The 17,274-nt window shown below is 32.5% G+C and overlaps 1 protein-coding gene across 3 annotated transcripts in view; it reads left to right on the top strand.

Annotated features, from left to right (window-relative positions):
- Window positions 1-16,528, top strand: part of LOC143229968 (dihydroxyacetone phosphate acyltransferase-like) — a 96,952-nt gene extending 80,424 nt beyond the window's left edge. For all 3 annotated transcript variants that reach the window (XM_076462868.1, XM_076462866.1, XM_076462867.1), the window contains exons 10-14: window positions 784-863; window positions 4,541-4,690; window positions 11,242-11,441; window positions 13,957-14,018; window positions 14,543-16,528. In XM_076462868.1, the coding sequence (XP_076318983.1) occupies window positions 784-863; window positions 4,541-4,690; window positions 11,242-11,441; window positions 13,957-14,018; window positions 14,543-14,628 (578 nt within the window). In that variant the 3' untranslated portion in view covers window positions 14,629-16,528. The remainder of the gene's footprint in view (window positions 1-783; window positions 864-4,540; window positions 4,691-11,241; window positions 11,442-13,956; window positions 14,019-14,542) is intronic.
- The last annotated feature ends 746 nt before the right edge of the window (window positions 16,529-17,274 follow it).

Raw genomic sequence — 17,274 nt, 5'->3', positions numbered from 1 at the left:
TATTGATTCAGTTTTAAACTGAAAGTATATTTCTGAATTAAGTTATTTTCTGTGATATCACCAACTGTTTTAACAAAAAAAAACCTATTTTAGTAAAGATGACTAAACTAAGAAATCAAATTTTTTTTTCCAGTTTCTTTGTCTATACATATCATTTAATATTTTCAGTACATGGACCAACAACAATATTAGGTTATACTTTTGTTGCTAGGCGACATAACTTAAAAGCCATTACTGGAATGTAGTTTTACCAAAAAGCACTGGCTTTTTTGTATATTAGAAGTTGTTAATCTAACTGATTTTTACCATTATTTATTCTATGACTTTGTCATAATTGCATTTCATCTTAATTTTGATTGGTTCACAAAGGAATATAGAAAGATCTGACTGCCTCAACTGCACTTTTCTGCCTTCTTGTTGGTAAAGGTTGATTTCACAAAACTTGTTTATTTCAGTTAACTATGAAGGGAGATATACTATTGGAGTGGGAGTAGTAGTACTTGCCCTGTTATTTTTGATGGTCTATATGCTGGTACATTGTTTCACACATATGTCAAAATATGTAGTTTTCAGTAGTAAGGAAACGTTTTCAGCTTTTACGCTTTATTATATTCGAGGTGTAAAAAAATTAATCTCTTTATTAATGATCTCTTTGAGATGTCTTGTTATGCAGCCAGAGATATGGTACCCCATAAGCAATTCACTCTTTAATGTCTGCCCATCAATAGATCAAACCATGTACAGTGACATTTTTTATAGTATATGTTTTTTGTTTGTTTTTAGAATCTTTATTTAGCCGATATCAAGTACTGCAGAAGATCTTCCAGAGAGAATTTGTGTTTGAAAATAAGAAGAGTTTAGAGGTCAGTAAATGTATTTTACTTTTTTTTTTCTGAGCTTGAAATTTTTGTTAGTTAGCTTAGATTGAGTACGTTTAGTATAAATATTATAGAAGTAAATGTTGAGCATCAAAAAGTAATGGATCTTGCATCTGAGTAAGACATCATTTAACTTCTAATTTAATGCTTGTCTGTAAGTTTAGGGTCAAGTAGTGTCAATTCATGTAACATGATTTCTTGGAAAATAAGGTGAGAGTTTAGTGGAGAAAGAAAAATGTGTTGGTGGGGAGAAATGTTAAAAATAAACAACTCTTCCCACAGAAAGTTTTTTGGAGAAAAAAAAATCTCCATCATAATCTACACCCTGAAGTCTGCTGTTGATCGACTCGTGTCCCTATCCCAGAAAGAATGCATCTGTGAACACTTGTAAGTGTGAACAGGGAGGAGGAAGTGGGACACCTGCTAACTAGGGTAATAGGAAGAGTAATAAGAGCCTCCAGAAACACTTGTAAGTGTGAACAGGGAGGAGGAAGTGGGACACCTGCTAACTAGGGTAATAGGAAGAGTAATAAGAGCCTTCAGAAACACTTGTAAGTGTGAACAGGGAGGAGGAAGTGGGACACCTGCTAACTAGGGTAATAGGAAGAGTAATAAGAGCCCTCAGAAACACTTGTAAGTGTGAACAGGGAGGAGGAAGTGGGACACCTGCTAACTAGGGTAATAGGAAGAGTAATAAGAGCCTTCAGAAACACTTGTAAGTGTGAACAGGGAGGAGGAAGTGGGACACCTGCCAACTAGGGTAATAGGAAGAGTAATAAGAGCCCTCAGAAACACTTGTAAGTGTGAACAGGGAGGAGGAAGTGGGACACTTGTCAACTAGGGTAATAGGAAGAGTAATAAGAGCCTTCAAAAGGATTCTATGCAGTATTTCACTCATTGTGAAGAGCTTACACATGAGCATGACATAAAGGGATAAAGGCTGCAACAAAAGTCCATATTCCCAAAAACAGTAGAAAATTGCAAGCTGTAACAAAGGGAGCAGTAAGAGTGTAGAGAACTAAATGCTTCACCAAACTAAGTTTAAGGGGAGAAAGTTGGAACCTGACCAAGGTTGGTGTTGAAAATACACCCAAATGGAACAGATATATTGAGTAGGTTGGAGGAATGGCTTTTTAAGTTTGATTAACCAAGCAACTTAAGCCACTTCCAGGAACAACTGATGAGTGTGATGGGTGGACTTGTGTTCAGATCAAACGAACAGTTGTCAGTCATCCAAGTAATGATGAACATGCAATCCAAGAGCATGTAGGTGACAAGCAACTACTCAGACCACCAAACAAAAAATATACAGGGCCAAAGCAAGTCCAAAGTTATTATTGCACAAAACTGATAAGTTACCCTGCAATGAACAAACTAAAGATATGGTCACATCTGCTAAGTTATCAGAATATGCCAAGTAAGAATTTGCAACATTCACCTTAGTCATGCAGAAACACAGTGAAAAGGCCTACTTGAAACGGAGAAATGATTCCATGGTACAGTGGGGAAAACTGAAAAATCGATTGGGACAGGACGTATTTATTACAAGCCCAGTATTCTATTTTCTTAGGGGAAAACAAACAGCCAGGAATAAAAACCTGGAGAAAGATGATGAACAGGCCTGTTGCCTGTTGAGATAAAAAGTCTTTTACTGCTTTTCACAGACAGTGGGTAGTAATGGGATCATGACGCAGAGGGAAGGAAATGAGTATTCAAGACAAAGAAGGTGGAGAAAAAAATGTGATGACAAGTTCACTGATGAAAACCAAATAACCCACTGATTGCCAAAGGTAAACACATTTGCACAATTGAGCTTTCACCAGATTCCTCATCTCAATGCCGTAGAACTTCTAACTGTTCATTTGGGCTTTGGTTTATTTTCTCTGTTTGGGCAGGCACTGTTTGGTAATTATCAACTGCAAAATTCTACAGTGATTGCTTATCTCAATCACAAAGGTGTCACCCATTTTTAATTTCTACATTTTCTTTCATATATTGGATCTTCTTTTTTGGGCCCACAAGCAAGATATTCATATCATTATGTGTCATGTTCCAGGTGCTTTCAGTCTTCTTGTTGATCATGATTTTTGTCCATCAGAGTAGTCTCTTGATCCTCCTGTTTTCCAATTGCTTTATCTTCAGTGGGGTGCTTCTCACATAGATGCCTTTGCACATTCCTCAACCACAAATTATCTCTGGTTCCTCATCCTCTCAATCTAGATTTTGATGCTTTCATTCAGGATTGGACCAATAAATATATATGTGTTTATCTTCCCATACATTATCTTCACTGAGTAATTTCAATCATCCATACCACAACATGTCAAGTCCTTCTGATTGCTTCTTAGTGGTTGATTCATCTGTGATTTCTGTGGCTTCTCCAGCTCAAACTTACACTTGTACTACCTTCTTCTGTCTCCCTCCCTTCTTTGCAACCTCGGTCACTGGTGCTTTGTCCAGTTCTTCCTGTCCTCCATTAGGCTCCTCTCACCTTTTCTTCCATGAAAATGTATCAGTGTTAATGGTATGTTTTCTGCCTTTGGTCTCTGGGTCAAAGGTTTTCAGCTGATCCTCATATTGCAGGTTTTCTTACTTGGCTTTTTGACTGAGGATCTTCTGTCTCTTCGATTGTAGACTACTGGGTGGCCTTATTCCATACCTTTTGTTTTTCCCACTCTCATAGCCTACTTACCTCTTTTTCACTTTCCCTGTTGGTGCATTCCTTCTGGATTTGTCCTCTGAAGCAGGCTGCCTCTATGAACTGGGATGTTAATAAAAAATGATTCAAAAGGCACACACATGTGCGGCTTGTGGATAACTTAATTAGATAGAATAATGTGAGTTCCACATTCACCTGGTGATTTACAATTTATCATGGAGTGAATAGTAGTTAGACATGGTTCAAATAGCAATAAAACAATAAAATTTAATTATAAATAGATGTATACTGTTTGGATAAATGAATGTAGTATTGTGTCACAAATTGATATGAGTTAGGATAAATGAATGTAGTATTGTGTCACAAATTGATATGAGTTAGGATAAATGAATGTAGTATTGTGTCACAAATTGATGTCATCCTAGAAAGAAGAAAGGGTAATTTAAATTTATTTTCATTTTCTGGGTTTTGGTGATTATAATGTCAGTAAAATCAACTGACTAACTCTGTATAACAGCTGGTATGGGTATTAACACTTTTACTGATAAGGAGAGAACAACGTTTCGACCTTCCCAGGTCATCTTCAGGTTAAGAAGGAGAGAGTTTGTGGTCTTTTCCATTTCCTTGTAGACTGGTTATAATATAACTACATCTCTGCAGTAATAAGGCTGAAGCAGTCACACAACAGCTAGATGATTAGCCTGTTATTACGTTAAGTAAATAAAGTGTTTCCTAAATATGTGGGACTGGTTATAATGGATTTGCCAGTCTATATTTTTTATAGTTTGTTTTGTTTAAGATCCAAATGAATATAATTCAGTTACTATCTTTTTATAATGCCATGGTAAAATTGTTAAGAAGGAAACATTATTGTTTCAGTAATGACAATATGCATGGTTAGAACTAAACAAAAATCCAAGTAGTGTTCACACATATATAAAATGTGGTAAGTTCATTCACGTGTCGACTGTTCAGGTTGTAAAGTTGTCCATTTCAATTACAGGGCATGCTTAGTGCATTGGAGGTGTTTCAGAACCAAGAGATTCTGTGCCATGAAGAAAGCCGAATTTTTTTAGATAAAACACCAGATAGTTTACGGTGGAAATTAAACTTGTTGGCATCAGTTTTATCTCCATTTCTTGAAGGTTATAAGGTAAAAACATTTTTACAAAACTGTTTCTGTGTAAAGGTATTACTACAAATAGTTGAGATAGAAAATTTGTTCTTTCATTTCCATTTCTTGAAGGTTATAAGGTAAAAACATTTTTACAAAACTGTTTCTGTGTAAAGGTATTACTACAAATAGTTGAGATAGAAAATTTGTTCTTTCATTTCCATTTCTTGAAGGTTATAAGGTAAAAACATTTTTACAAAACTGTTTCTGTGTAAAGGTATTACTACAAATAGTTGAGATAGAGAATTTGTTCTTTTATCTCCATTTCTTGAAGGGTATAAGGTAAAAACATTTTTACAAAACTGTTTCTGTGTAAAGGTATTACTACAAACAGTTGAGAATTTGTTCTTTACATTCGAGTGCTAAATTTTTATGACTTGCAGTGAAAATAAGAAACTTTATTAAGTTATAATAGGTTGGGTAGAAGTTTGTTTAAACATGAGACAGTAATATAAATAATAATAATAATAATATAAAATATAAAGTATTTATATAACTCTACTTATAATAAGAATATTTTAATAATACTTTCACAAAAACATTTTAAAATGCCCAGAAACGTGAGTACATTGGAATAGTTTATTGTATTTCCCTTTTTACTGTTAAAGAATAGGTTAACTGTTTAGAAGCCCTTGGGTCTTCAGAAAGGTATGTAATGTGTTCACTGATCCATTGTGCTAATTTCTTTCGTGGCTAATATTTCACAAAAACTATATCATGTTAAATCTTCTTTACTGAGACATTAGAAGAAATTAACTTATTAATAACAATGAAATTACATAATCCTGTGTGCAGTATTGGTGTTTTAGTGCTGTGTAGTAATGTAGTTATTGAAATAAAGGTTTATATTACAAATGAATGTGAATTATAAACAACAGAAATTATATAGCAGATTATGTACAATGTAGACATAGTAAGTGCAAATGTGTAGATGGTAGGAGGACCACGCCTTACAGGTGTGTAAAAATGTATCTGTGTCAACCTCAAAATGTGTTTTCTTATTATGTGACATTTTTAGGGGTTGCATGTAAATGGGTGTGTGATTTTACATCTTATTCTTTTACTTACTGGTTACTAATGTTGCTACAACACTTTTAATAGTTGAACAGAAAATGGTTGTTCATATTGCATAATGCTCATCACTAAAGATATGTGTTATGGAGCTGTCTAAAATTATTTATAAGCATTCATGAGTGAAATTTAAAAAAACAATATGTGAACCACAGTATTTCCTATATATATAATACCACCGTAACTTGTTGTCCTATACAAGGGCATTTATGGCTGGTTAGAATACAACAGATATGATAGTGATTGAAACACTATTTCTATTAGCAAGTTGCTTGACAAGAATTATTATGGTGTTAACCCTGTTGCTACAGGTGATGGGTCAAAGACCATGTTTTCATGATTGTTGACTCGCATACCACATTTTATTGAACTACTGTTTTATGAATTTATGTCCATAAGTTTAGTGTCAAATTGTAGATTATAATTCAGATTTTTATGTTAGGCATTATTCAATTTCTTAATCCAAAAGTAAATAGTAAAATAACACAAACATCATTTTTTGTGTCACATGGTATGTTGAATACAGCACTGGTTTGTATTAGATGTTTGTAATGTCAAAATACTAAATCTGTAGTTTCTTATGAATTGAAAACTCAAATTACTAATATTAACAAGCTAGAATATAAATTAAAAACCTCCTGTCTTTTCTGTTTACTGAAATATCACTCATGTAGTGAATGAAACATAACGGTCCCCTCTCAGGTCCCTTATACACACTTACTTCTGTATAAGATGTGAATAACCAATTGATAGTTCAGAATGTCCCCCTTGTGGCGTTTTCAGCCATTTTCATGTGTAAAGATGCTATCTCATTCTTTCAAAATAAGATTTCAACGAGGTAGGTTGTGTTTTTAGCCTGCTCAAAAGTTTATATTTTTTAGATCAAAATACAGCTTTGTCACTAAACTTGATAAGTTATAGTGGAATTCTGTGGTATCAACATTGCAATTTATGATTTTTTGATTATTCAAATGTATATATAAAACCTAAAAAAATTATTTTGTTTCACATCCTCCATTTGTGAAATGTCTTACGGCTTAGTACAAGCTACGAGAAGCTACAACTAAGTACAGAGGCCATAGCTAGAAGAGATAATTGTTTGTTTCATCATTTACTGTTTTACATTCACAAAAAATAAGTTTAATAATTTATTTGTAAATAGTAATAATCAATATATATGTATATATAATGTATTAAAACTGAAATGTTATTGTATTTTACAAAATACAAGTCCACTGACACACAGCCAAAACAGATAAATTTGTAAAGGACAGTTTTATAGTATTGGATATGTAACACAAGTGCACGTGAGCTATGTCAATGCAAGTTCTGTAATGTTAGCCAGGCATGACTGGAAAGTCATTATAATAAATGTTTAATGTGATGATGTATAGTCTATTGAGACTAAACATTTGTTTTCATGTTATAACTTGTAATAATTCTAGAATGAAAAAAGCATAATGTATATTTATTTCCTAATTTTTTATGGTGATTTTGAGGTCAGTCTAATTTACTGACCCCACATACTTAGAGAAAATAACATATCAAATATAAACTCCTACTGAAAACAGACATTTGAAATGTACTTATGAGGCTTTAATATTTGAGATTTCTGGGATTAAAAATAGTTTTTTAATGATAACACGAAAACCACTTCACACTTGGACTAGTAACAAAACAGACTTGATATTTTCACAAACAAATCTTTAGTAAAAACACTTCATTAAAATTATGATTTTCTGTGTGCAAGAGGCTTGGTATCATTACTAAAAGTTTTTCAGATTTTGTGGAGATAGACATAGGCATGGTATAAATACTTAATATGTGGATACAAACTTGTGTATTTTGTACAGAGCCCATTGTAAAAGGGTTAACTGGAAGTTGGTGAAATGTAATGTTTTATCAATTTATTTATTTTGAAACACATCACAATTAAAACAAGGATTTTGACCACCAGGTATTGATTATTATTGAATTAATCTGTTTATTACTGACAAGAACCAGTAAGCTGGTCTTGCTCCCAGAGAAGGTGAAGGAACTTTAGTGTGAACAGGAAAAAAATTATATAAGAACTTGTAAATGAAAGTAGAGGAGAATACGTGATAACATGTGAACCACTCAGTATATGATAACGTGTGAACCACTCAGTATATGATAACGTGTGAACCACTCTATATGATAACGTGTGAACCACTCCGTATATGATAACGTGTGAACCACTCTATATGATAACGTGTGAACCACTCAGTATATGATAACGTGTGAACCACTCTATATGATAACGTGTGAACCACTCTATATGATAATGTTTGAACCACTCTATATATGATAACGTGTGAACCACTCAATATATGATAACGTGTGAACCACTCGGTATATGATAACGTGTGAACCGCTCAGTATGATAACGTGTGAACCACTCAGTATATGATAACGTGTGAACCACTCAGTATATGATAACGTGTGAACCACTCGGTATATGATAACGTGTGAACCACTCTATATGATAACGTGTGAACCACTCTATATGATAACGTGTGAACCACTCTATATGATAATGTTTGAACCACTCTATATATGATAACGTGTGAACCACTCAATATATGATAACGTGTGAACCACTCTATATGATAACGTTTGAACCACTCTATATATGATAACGTGTGAACCACTCAATATATGATAACGTGTGAACCACTCAGTATATGATAACACGTGAACCACTCAATATGATAACGTGTGAACCACTCTATATGATAACACGTGAACCACTCAATATGATAACGCGTGAACCACTCTATATGATAACACGTGAACCACTCAATATGATAACACGTGAACCACTCTATATGATAACACGTGAACCACTCTATATGATAACACGTGAACCACTCAATATGATAACACGTGAACGACTCAGTATATGATAACGTGTGAACCACTCAGTATATGATAACACGTGAACCACTCAATATGCGATAACATGTTAACCTGACAATATATGATAACGTGAACCACACTGTATATATGTCAACCACACAATGTGATATGTTGACCATACTCTATATATGTCAGCTACACAATGTGATATGTTGACCATACTGTATATATGTCAGCGACACAATGTGATATGTTGACCATACTGTATATATGTTGACCATACTGTATATATGTCAACCACACAATGTGATATGTTGACCATACTGTATATATGTCAACCACACAATGTGATATGTTGACCATACTGTATATATGTCAACCACACAATGTGATATGTTGACCATACTGTATATATGTCAACCACACAATGTGATATGTTGACCATACTGTATATATGTCAACCACACAATGTGATATGTTGACCATACTGTACATATGTCAACCACACAATGTGATATGCTGACCATACTGTATATATGTCAGCGACACAATGTGATATGTTGACCATACTGTATATATGTCAACCACACAATGTGATATGTTGACCATACTGTATATATGTCAGCTACACAATGTGATATGTTGACCATACTGTATATATGTCAGCGACACAATGTGATATGTTGACCATACTGTATATATGTCAGCGACACAATGTGATATGTTGACCATACTGTATATATGTCAGCGACACAATGTGATATGTTGACCATACTGTATATATGTCAGCGACACAATGTGATATGTTGACCATACTGTATATATGTTAGCCACACAATGTGATCTGTTGACCATACTGTATATATGTCAGTGACACAATGTGATATGTTGACCATACTGTATATATGTCAACCACACAATGTGATATGTTGACCATACTGTATATATGTCAACCACACAATGTGATATGTTGACCATACTGTATATATGTTGACCATACTGTATATATGTCAACCACACAATGTGATATGTTGACCATACTGTATATATGTCAACCACACAATGTGATATGTTGACCATACTGTATACATGTTGACCATACTGTATATATGTCAACCACACAATGTGATATGTTGACCATACTGTATATATGTCAACCACACAATGTGATATGTTGACCATACTGTATATATGTCAACCACACAATGTGATATGTTGACCATACTCTATATATGTCAGCCACACAATGTGATATGTTGACCATACTCTATATATGTCAGCCACACAATGTGATATGTTGACCATACTCTATATATGTCAGCCACACAATGTGATATGTTGACCATACTCTATATATGTCAGCCACACAATGTGATATGTTGACCATACTCTATATATGTCAGCCACACAATGTGATATGTTGACCATACTGTATATATGTCAGCCACACAATGTGATATGTTGACCATACTGTATATATGTCAACCACACAATGTGATATGTTGACCATACTGTATATATGTCAACCACACAATGTGATATGTTGACCATACTGTATATATGTCAGCCACACAATGTGATATGTTGACCATACTGTATATATGTCAGCGACACAATGTGATATGTTGACCATACTGTATATATGTCAGCGACACAATGTGATATGATGACCATACTGTATATATGTCAACCACACAATGTGATATGTTGACCATACTGTATATATGTTGACCATACTGTATATATGTCAGCGACACAATGTGATATGTTGACCATACTGTATATATGTCAACCACACAATGTGATATGTTGACCATACTGTATATATGTCAGCCACACAATGTGATATGTTGACCATACTGTATATATGTCAGCCACACAATGTGATATGTTGACCATACTCTATATATGTTAGCCACACAATGTGATATGTTGACCATACTGTATATATGTCAGCTACACAATGTGATATGTTGACCATACTGTACATGACATTTCAACCATGCACTATACATGTCAGCCACACAATATATGATATTTCAACCATGCACTGTATGATAATGTCAACTACACAGTATATGATATGTCAATTGTACTATATATGATATGTTGGCCACAGAATATAATAATATGTCAACTACACAGTATATGATAAATGTCAACTACATGATACATGATAACATGTCCACACAATATATGGTAGAGCTATTGTTAGTGAGTCTTGTAACATCTACTATTTTAGGAATCTGTCATTTAATTGGATGAAAGGTCTATTGAAAAGTTGGTGTAATTTTCACTTATAGTACTTTATTTACAATATGAATTAAATTTTACCATGTTTTGAGGCCACAGTCTGTGCCCATGTTTATTGCCATCATAAATATGTTTCACTTATATTTCTATATGGTTGTATCAGTCATGATAAAGTTGTAGATTTCTTCATGTCTGTTCTTCATCAACAATATGCTTATTTCCAAAATATTGTTCAAATTCTGTATATATACACACACACAAAGATCAGATGTATTTGCTTAGTTGTTAAACTGGATATGGGATGTACTTTTTTTCCTTTTTTTTAGATTGCTTGTCAACATCTTCTGTCTTCAAAGCTGGTGTCTAACCCGGAGACTTTGTCTGAAACTGTAAAACAGTGTCAGGTAGCTGTGGAGGGGGCTTTACTACAAGGTGAAATTAGAGACTACCGAAGTCTTTCTTTAGATATTCTCAACAATTGTGTTCATAATTTAGTGAAATTGGGAGCTGTGACAAAAGAGCCAAGGTATGAATATTAAAGGAAGTGTACTGGGATATTATCATAGATTTACAATTGTGGAAAAAATTGATTCATCATCCAGTTTTTTACACTTTTTTTGTTCCTGTAATGTTTTAGCAGATTGTGCAATATTAAAGTATAAATTATGTGATGTAAGCTAACCAGTATTTCAGTCATCCACACTGTTCTTTAGTGCTGTTAGTTATCATATCACACATTAATAGGCATTCCTGACCAATATTGCCATATAGTGGGCAGAGAAAGCATAGCCCTCAGCAGACTGTGGTCGTGTTTGCATATTACACTATCTCTTGTGAACCGAGCAGGCGTTGATTTATGTACAATTTTAGAAAAAGTAACAGACCTTTCAAATATGCATTTTAAAACATGAATAACACATAATAAAGTAATTTATAAAGCTAAAACCTAAATACAATGTAATTGTGTATCTAACTAACATATTTCAAAGTGAGAAACAGTGTTAAAGAACCAAAGCAGCAACAATATTAAGAAATCCGACTAGTTCTTCTTATAATTTGTTATATCAATTTTCAAATAAGAGTTAAAAGAATGTACTACAAACAAGCTTACTTTCCACTGGTTATAAACATGTAGCTCAACTAAGTACAATTGTCTGAGGAAGTGCATCTCTGTCTATACAAAGTTGACATTGTATCTGTCAAGATTTCCAAGAAGTTTATTTCTCCTTTCTATGAATGTGTCTTACGTAACGTGATAAAAGAATATCTAGAGAGAGCATTGAACCAAGATCCTTTCAATGTATGTAGGGTTAGCACGAGTCAATAACTGTTGAACTACAAAGACAAATTTAACATTTTGTGAACTTGTGGATCACAAGAGAATAAAACAAAACTTTAAGAATTTTTCTTCAAGATTTTCTTTGAAATAAAAAAATTAAAACCTAGATAATATAAAACTAAATTATAATGTCAGTTTTAATGCTTGTTTCATTGACAAACTTTTATTGTAAAGTAGCTTAATTAAAAATTTAAATGTAACTAAGTAAAAACCTTTTTGTACAGAAATGTGTCACCATAAGAAACAAGTTAATTTAAGGATCTTTTGATTTTGTACCTCCAAGTACTTAAAAACACCTTTCACCATACATAAAAAATTTAGACATAAAGTAAAACTAGATGGTTAATAATGTATTTATGGTTCAACTATCGGTTTAGTAGAACTCATCAGCACGGACACTAAACTCTCTTCAGCTTTTATAGAGAATTTGTTTTACTTATTTTTATGTAACACTTGGCTAATGTTTACTCAGCAGTCAATCTGATGTTGAAAGTGCTTCACAAGGGCTTTTGTTTTCATGAAAACAATAGCTCGAAGTTACTGATTTCTACATCTCACAGATGGTTTTGAGTGCAAATACTCACTTGCCAAGTGTTCAATGATATTTTATTCTGACCTTAGGTCACTTTTTTTTTCATAATATACTTCAAATTCATCGTGGACATGTTACTTCCCACAAAATATTGGTCTTTCATTAATCTTTTTGACAGTTTCATGTGAAGTGGTAACATTTCACAGAAATTTTATACTTGTGTGTTTTCTTGAAGGGATATTGTGCTTTGGAACAGTTAGGCACCAGTGTGTTATCAATTCAGTTAAAATGAAACACATTTATAAAACACATGGTTGCTTGACAAGTCTTATTACTTTATTTTTATGACATCTTGGCTTCATTATTCACCAGAATGTTGTCCTCACAATTAAAATGAAATTGTTTATATGCACGCATGGCTGTTTAATGGATCTTATAACCTTGTTTTTTATCTCTGCTGTAGCCAGACTCCACGAGTCTTTAATGTAGGTATTGTAAGAAAAATTACATTGAAATATTACATTTACTGTACTTCAACTGATTGTCTGTTTAGTATATTACTAATATCATCTTTGTTTCTGTGCTTGTTTAATTCATACTAGTATTTACATTACATATAAATTGTGCTTCTAGTTGTATACAAAGTGTGGGGTTCCTAAGTGTCTCAACAATAAGTCATAGTTTATATTGCTAAAAATAATGTTTCATCTTGTGGGACTTTTATAGCTTCATGCTTAATGATAAACAAACAAGATATTGGTTGCACTTGTATTCACTCTATATTCCATCTAAATTGTACTTTGGTTCTAGTACTAGTACTTTACTTCATTTCAATGGTACTTTTGGCTGTATAAAGGGTATTGAACCTGTAAGCACATAGCATGTCTTTTATTATTCAAGTTGTTTTAATTTTATGCAGAATATGGATGGTAGATATTTTATGTTTAACCTGGTATAGCATATAGGCTATGATAGTAACATATTACATTTCATATAAACTATTTGTAAACTGTTAGTTCAGTGTAGTAGTTCTAATCTTTCCACTTTATGTTGTGTGTCTAACAATTTTCTTACAAGCTTTTAGGTAGTAGAACCTAAACTATGTTTTACTGTAACTTTAGGGAAAAAATATTGAAATTACTAAAAGTCTAATGTTTCTTAATTTTGTAGGAATGGTCAGACTTTGGTGGTTCCCAATGGACACCAACTGGACATTATACTACAAGATATTAGTGAGTATTCTTTGTATTTACAGTGTCAGATATTCAAATTGTGTTGTCTTCTTTTGTAATAATTACTCTGTAAAGATTTATGTAGAAAACTATTAATCTCTGTACACTTGGGTGTGTTGCACTTTATTACATCATTGGTACTGATGATTGTTGTAATTTAAAAACTTCAGGTGTGACTTTCACACTTCAGTATTCTATAATAAGTATTTATATAAAAAAGTAAACTCAGGACTAATTAATGTCTGACTAGTTAGAGTTATAAGTTATATGGCTTTAGACAAACTAATCTCAGTGCTGATGAACATGTGTAAATGTACATTATATCACACAGTCTAGTAAGCTTAAAGAAGAACTAAACTACCTGTCTTTTACAATAAATAAATAAAGTTAACAAATCATCAAATATGCCTTACTTTGAGATATGTATTTGTTGTATATTTAAAAGCAAACTCATTATAAATGTAAATAATATATACAAAACTGTTAAATGTGTTTTATTGTTAATAATTCTTTCCTTATTACAGATTCTTTTGTACAAGATCCCCTGAAAAGATGGCCATATTACTCTGGTACACTTGTTTCTTCTGCAGTATTTAGACCAAAGCTTTAGACTGAGCACCTTTCAATTATAATATGATTGCTGTGGTGATGACAGAATTAGTCATTCTGCATATAACATGATTTTGTATATATTTAAGGAGAACTGAACCTTGAGCTAGTCTGTTAGTAATATCAGCATCAGTAAAAGAAGTTAAATAAGTTATTTCAGTTACTCATATGATCTGATAAGATGACCTACAGTCATACTAGACAAGAATTAACTTCTTTTGTCATGAATGGTCAGTAACAAAGTCCTTCTATGAGGTAAAGGTTTAGTCATTTTTTCCCCTTTTACTGTGTTAAGATTTTGTTGACAATAGTTGGTAGAAAGATGTTTCATCTACCATTGTTTGCTTTACTTATGATATTTTTGTTTTGTTTAGTGAGAATTTTAACTACTTTTAATGTTAAAATTAGTAATAATATTGATAGTGTTGTACCAATTCATCACAGTATTATGACCCCTGTGTCGTAGACTCCACGATACATTACCTTGTTGGTTCTAACCATCTCCCTGAACAGGTGTATACATGGATGCTGGACTACTGCATGTGAACAGATAAACATGTCTCATAGAAAGGAAAGCGGACATTTAAACATGGCTTCCACCGGTTGGACTCAGCTTTAAAATGTTATACCCCAATCAAAGCCTTTATGTTACCAAATGGACTTGTAATTTTAATACCACATTTATGAGATCCTACCATTTGCCCTGCTTGTATCAGTCAAGTGATACCATACCATGTTGTTACAGTTATAGTTTTTATAGTATGTACTTTTTTTTAATGATGTCAATGTTTAAAAGGCCCTGCTCTCTATGTTTTATGTAGGTTAACAGTTCTGATCCTCTTCTAAAAATCAGTCAAAGCACTGTTACTAGTGTTGTAATAATTTACAAACACACTATTGTTGTTTGTAAAAGGTTGTGGATTATTTGATTTCCAAAATATTTGTTAATCACATAATGTGTTACTGAATTTTATTTTTTATTAAATCACTTTATATATACACACATACATTCATATATATATATAAAGTTATTTGGCTTCTTGTATTCATTCACACATCAAGTGGTTTCAGTGGCTCAGATTAAAAACTGTGTGTTTGTGAATTGTTAAATTCAGTTGTTTTTTTATTTTCAAAATCTCTAAGAAGGTTCTTTTGAAGTAAAAACTGTAATATAAGTGTCTACCATTATTATTTTGTACATAATTGTATAGTATTTACTTTCATTTTTTGCAGTAATCAGCTTTTTAATATGTAGTTTTCATTCTGTAATCTAATCTACACATACACAAAACTTAAATTAGTCACCAGTGTGGTACACTTGTTTTGTATAGTTCAGTTCATGTTTCTAAAATACTTGTGAAAACTATAGATTCTTTGCTTGGTTTTTATTCTGGTGGCCAGACAGTGATACTCGCATACAATTTTATGCAATTCCTTTAAAAAAATGCAATTGATCAATTACTGTTTTCAATAGAGCATATTTCAGCCTTTAAATGTGAAGTTTTGAGTAAAAGCATGGACTAAAGCTTGGAACAGAACATTTTGACTTTGTAAACGTTCTTCACTGGTGTACTCGTATTACAAATATCTTATTTGATTATTTACTGTAACATGTTTCATGTGATGACAGTTTTTCAGGAGTAGAATAGTGATCTTTTATTTAATACATTGAAATATGGAGACAAGAAGATCTTGAGAGTGGTGTACTTGAACTCAGTTTAACTGCCCATCACTAAATAGAAGAGAAATTATTCACATTAAGAAGGGAATTAAAGTTCACAATTTAAACACGTTTTTAAAGTTGAATACAAAAGTAGGTTGTAGAGATTCCATCAAATTTATTGTCTTAACTTTAATATATTCTCTGTGAATTGATGAAGAAATAAAGTGTTCTATTTGAATATATAGTGTTCTTGTTGAGATTATGAACCTTTGTGAGGTAAATGTTTAATGTTTTGTTATTCAGTTAGTCTTAATAATTATTGTTCTTGTTAATTACATATTTGTATTTTTATAAAGTAGTTAAAAGAAAAACTAATTTAAACAAAATTCACAACTGGAACTGTCATTTGTTGTTCTACAGTTTATTGTTAGTGACTGGTAAGAATCAGGTAATTTTACAAGACATATGATCATTTTTATTTCTAATTAATATAAAAAAGGTAGAAACATATGGCATATAACAATGTTTTGCAACAACATAGGACCTGTTGGTCCATCTTAGCTGTTCCATCCTCGAAACTAAATGAATTTAAAATAATAAATACAAAATTTTAAAGCAAGCCTTAATCATTTATATACTTATTTAGCTTTTACTTAAACTTACTGCCAAAGACCAACCATCCTGTGAGAAAAATAAACCTGCCTTAGCTGAAGATGACTCCTACCCTGCCAAAATTTATACTTTGTGTCACCTTGTCTTACTGTTTTCAGTGTTAAATATGAGAAAAGATGATGTATCGACATCTTCAATTCCCTTTAGTCTTAAACATATCACTGACATACCTCCTAACTCTACTTTCTTCAAAATAAAACAATCCGAGAGATTTCAGCCTCTCCTCATATGATGACAACCTCTCCAAAACAGACACCATTCTAGTAACCCTTCAATGTCCTTTCTAAGGTAAGGAGTCCAAGACTGAACACA

The sequence above is a fragment of the Tachypleus tridentatus genome, chromosome 10 (assembly GCF_004210375.1).
Source record: "Tachypleus tridentatus isolate NWPU-2018 chromosome 10, ASM421037v1, whole genome shotgun sequence".
Taxonomy (NCBI): Eukaryota; Metazoa; Arthropoda; class Merostomata; order Xiphosura; family Limulidae; genus Tachypleus; species Tachypleus tridentatus.
This window is presented reverse-complemented; position numbering and strand designations above follow the sequence as displayed.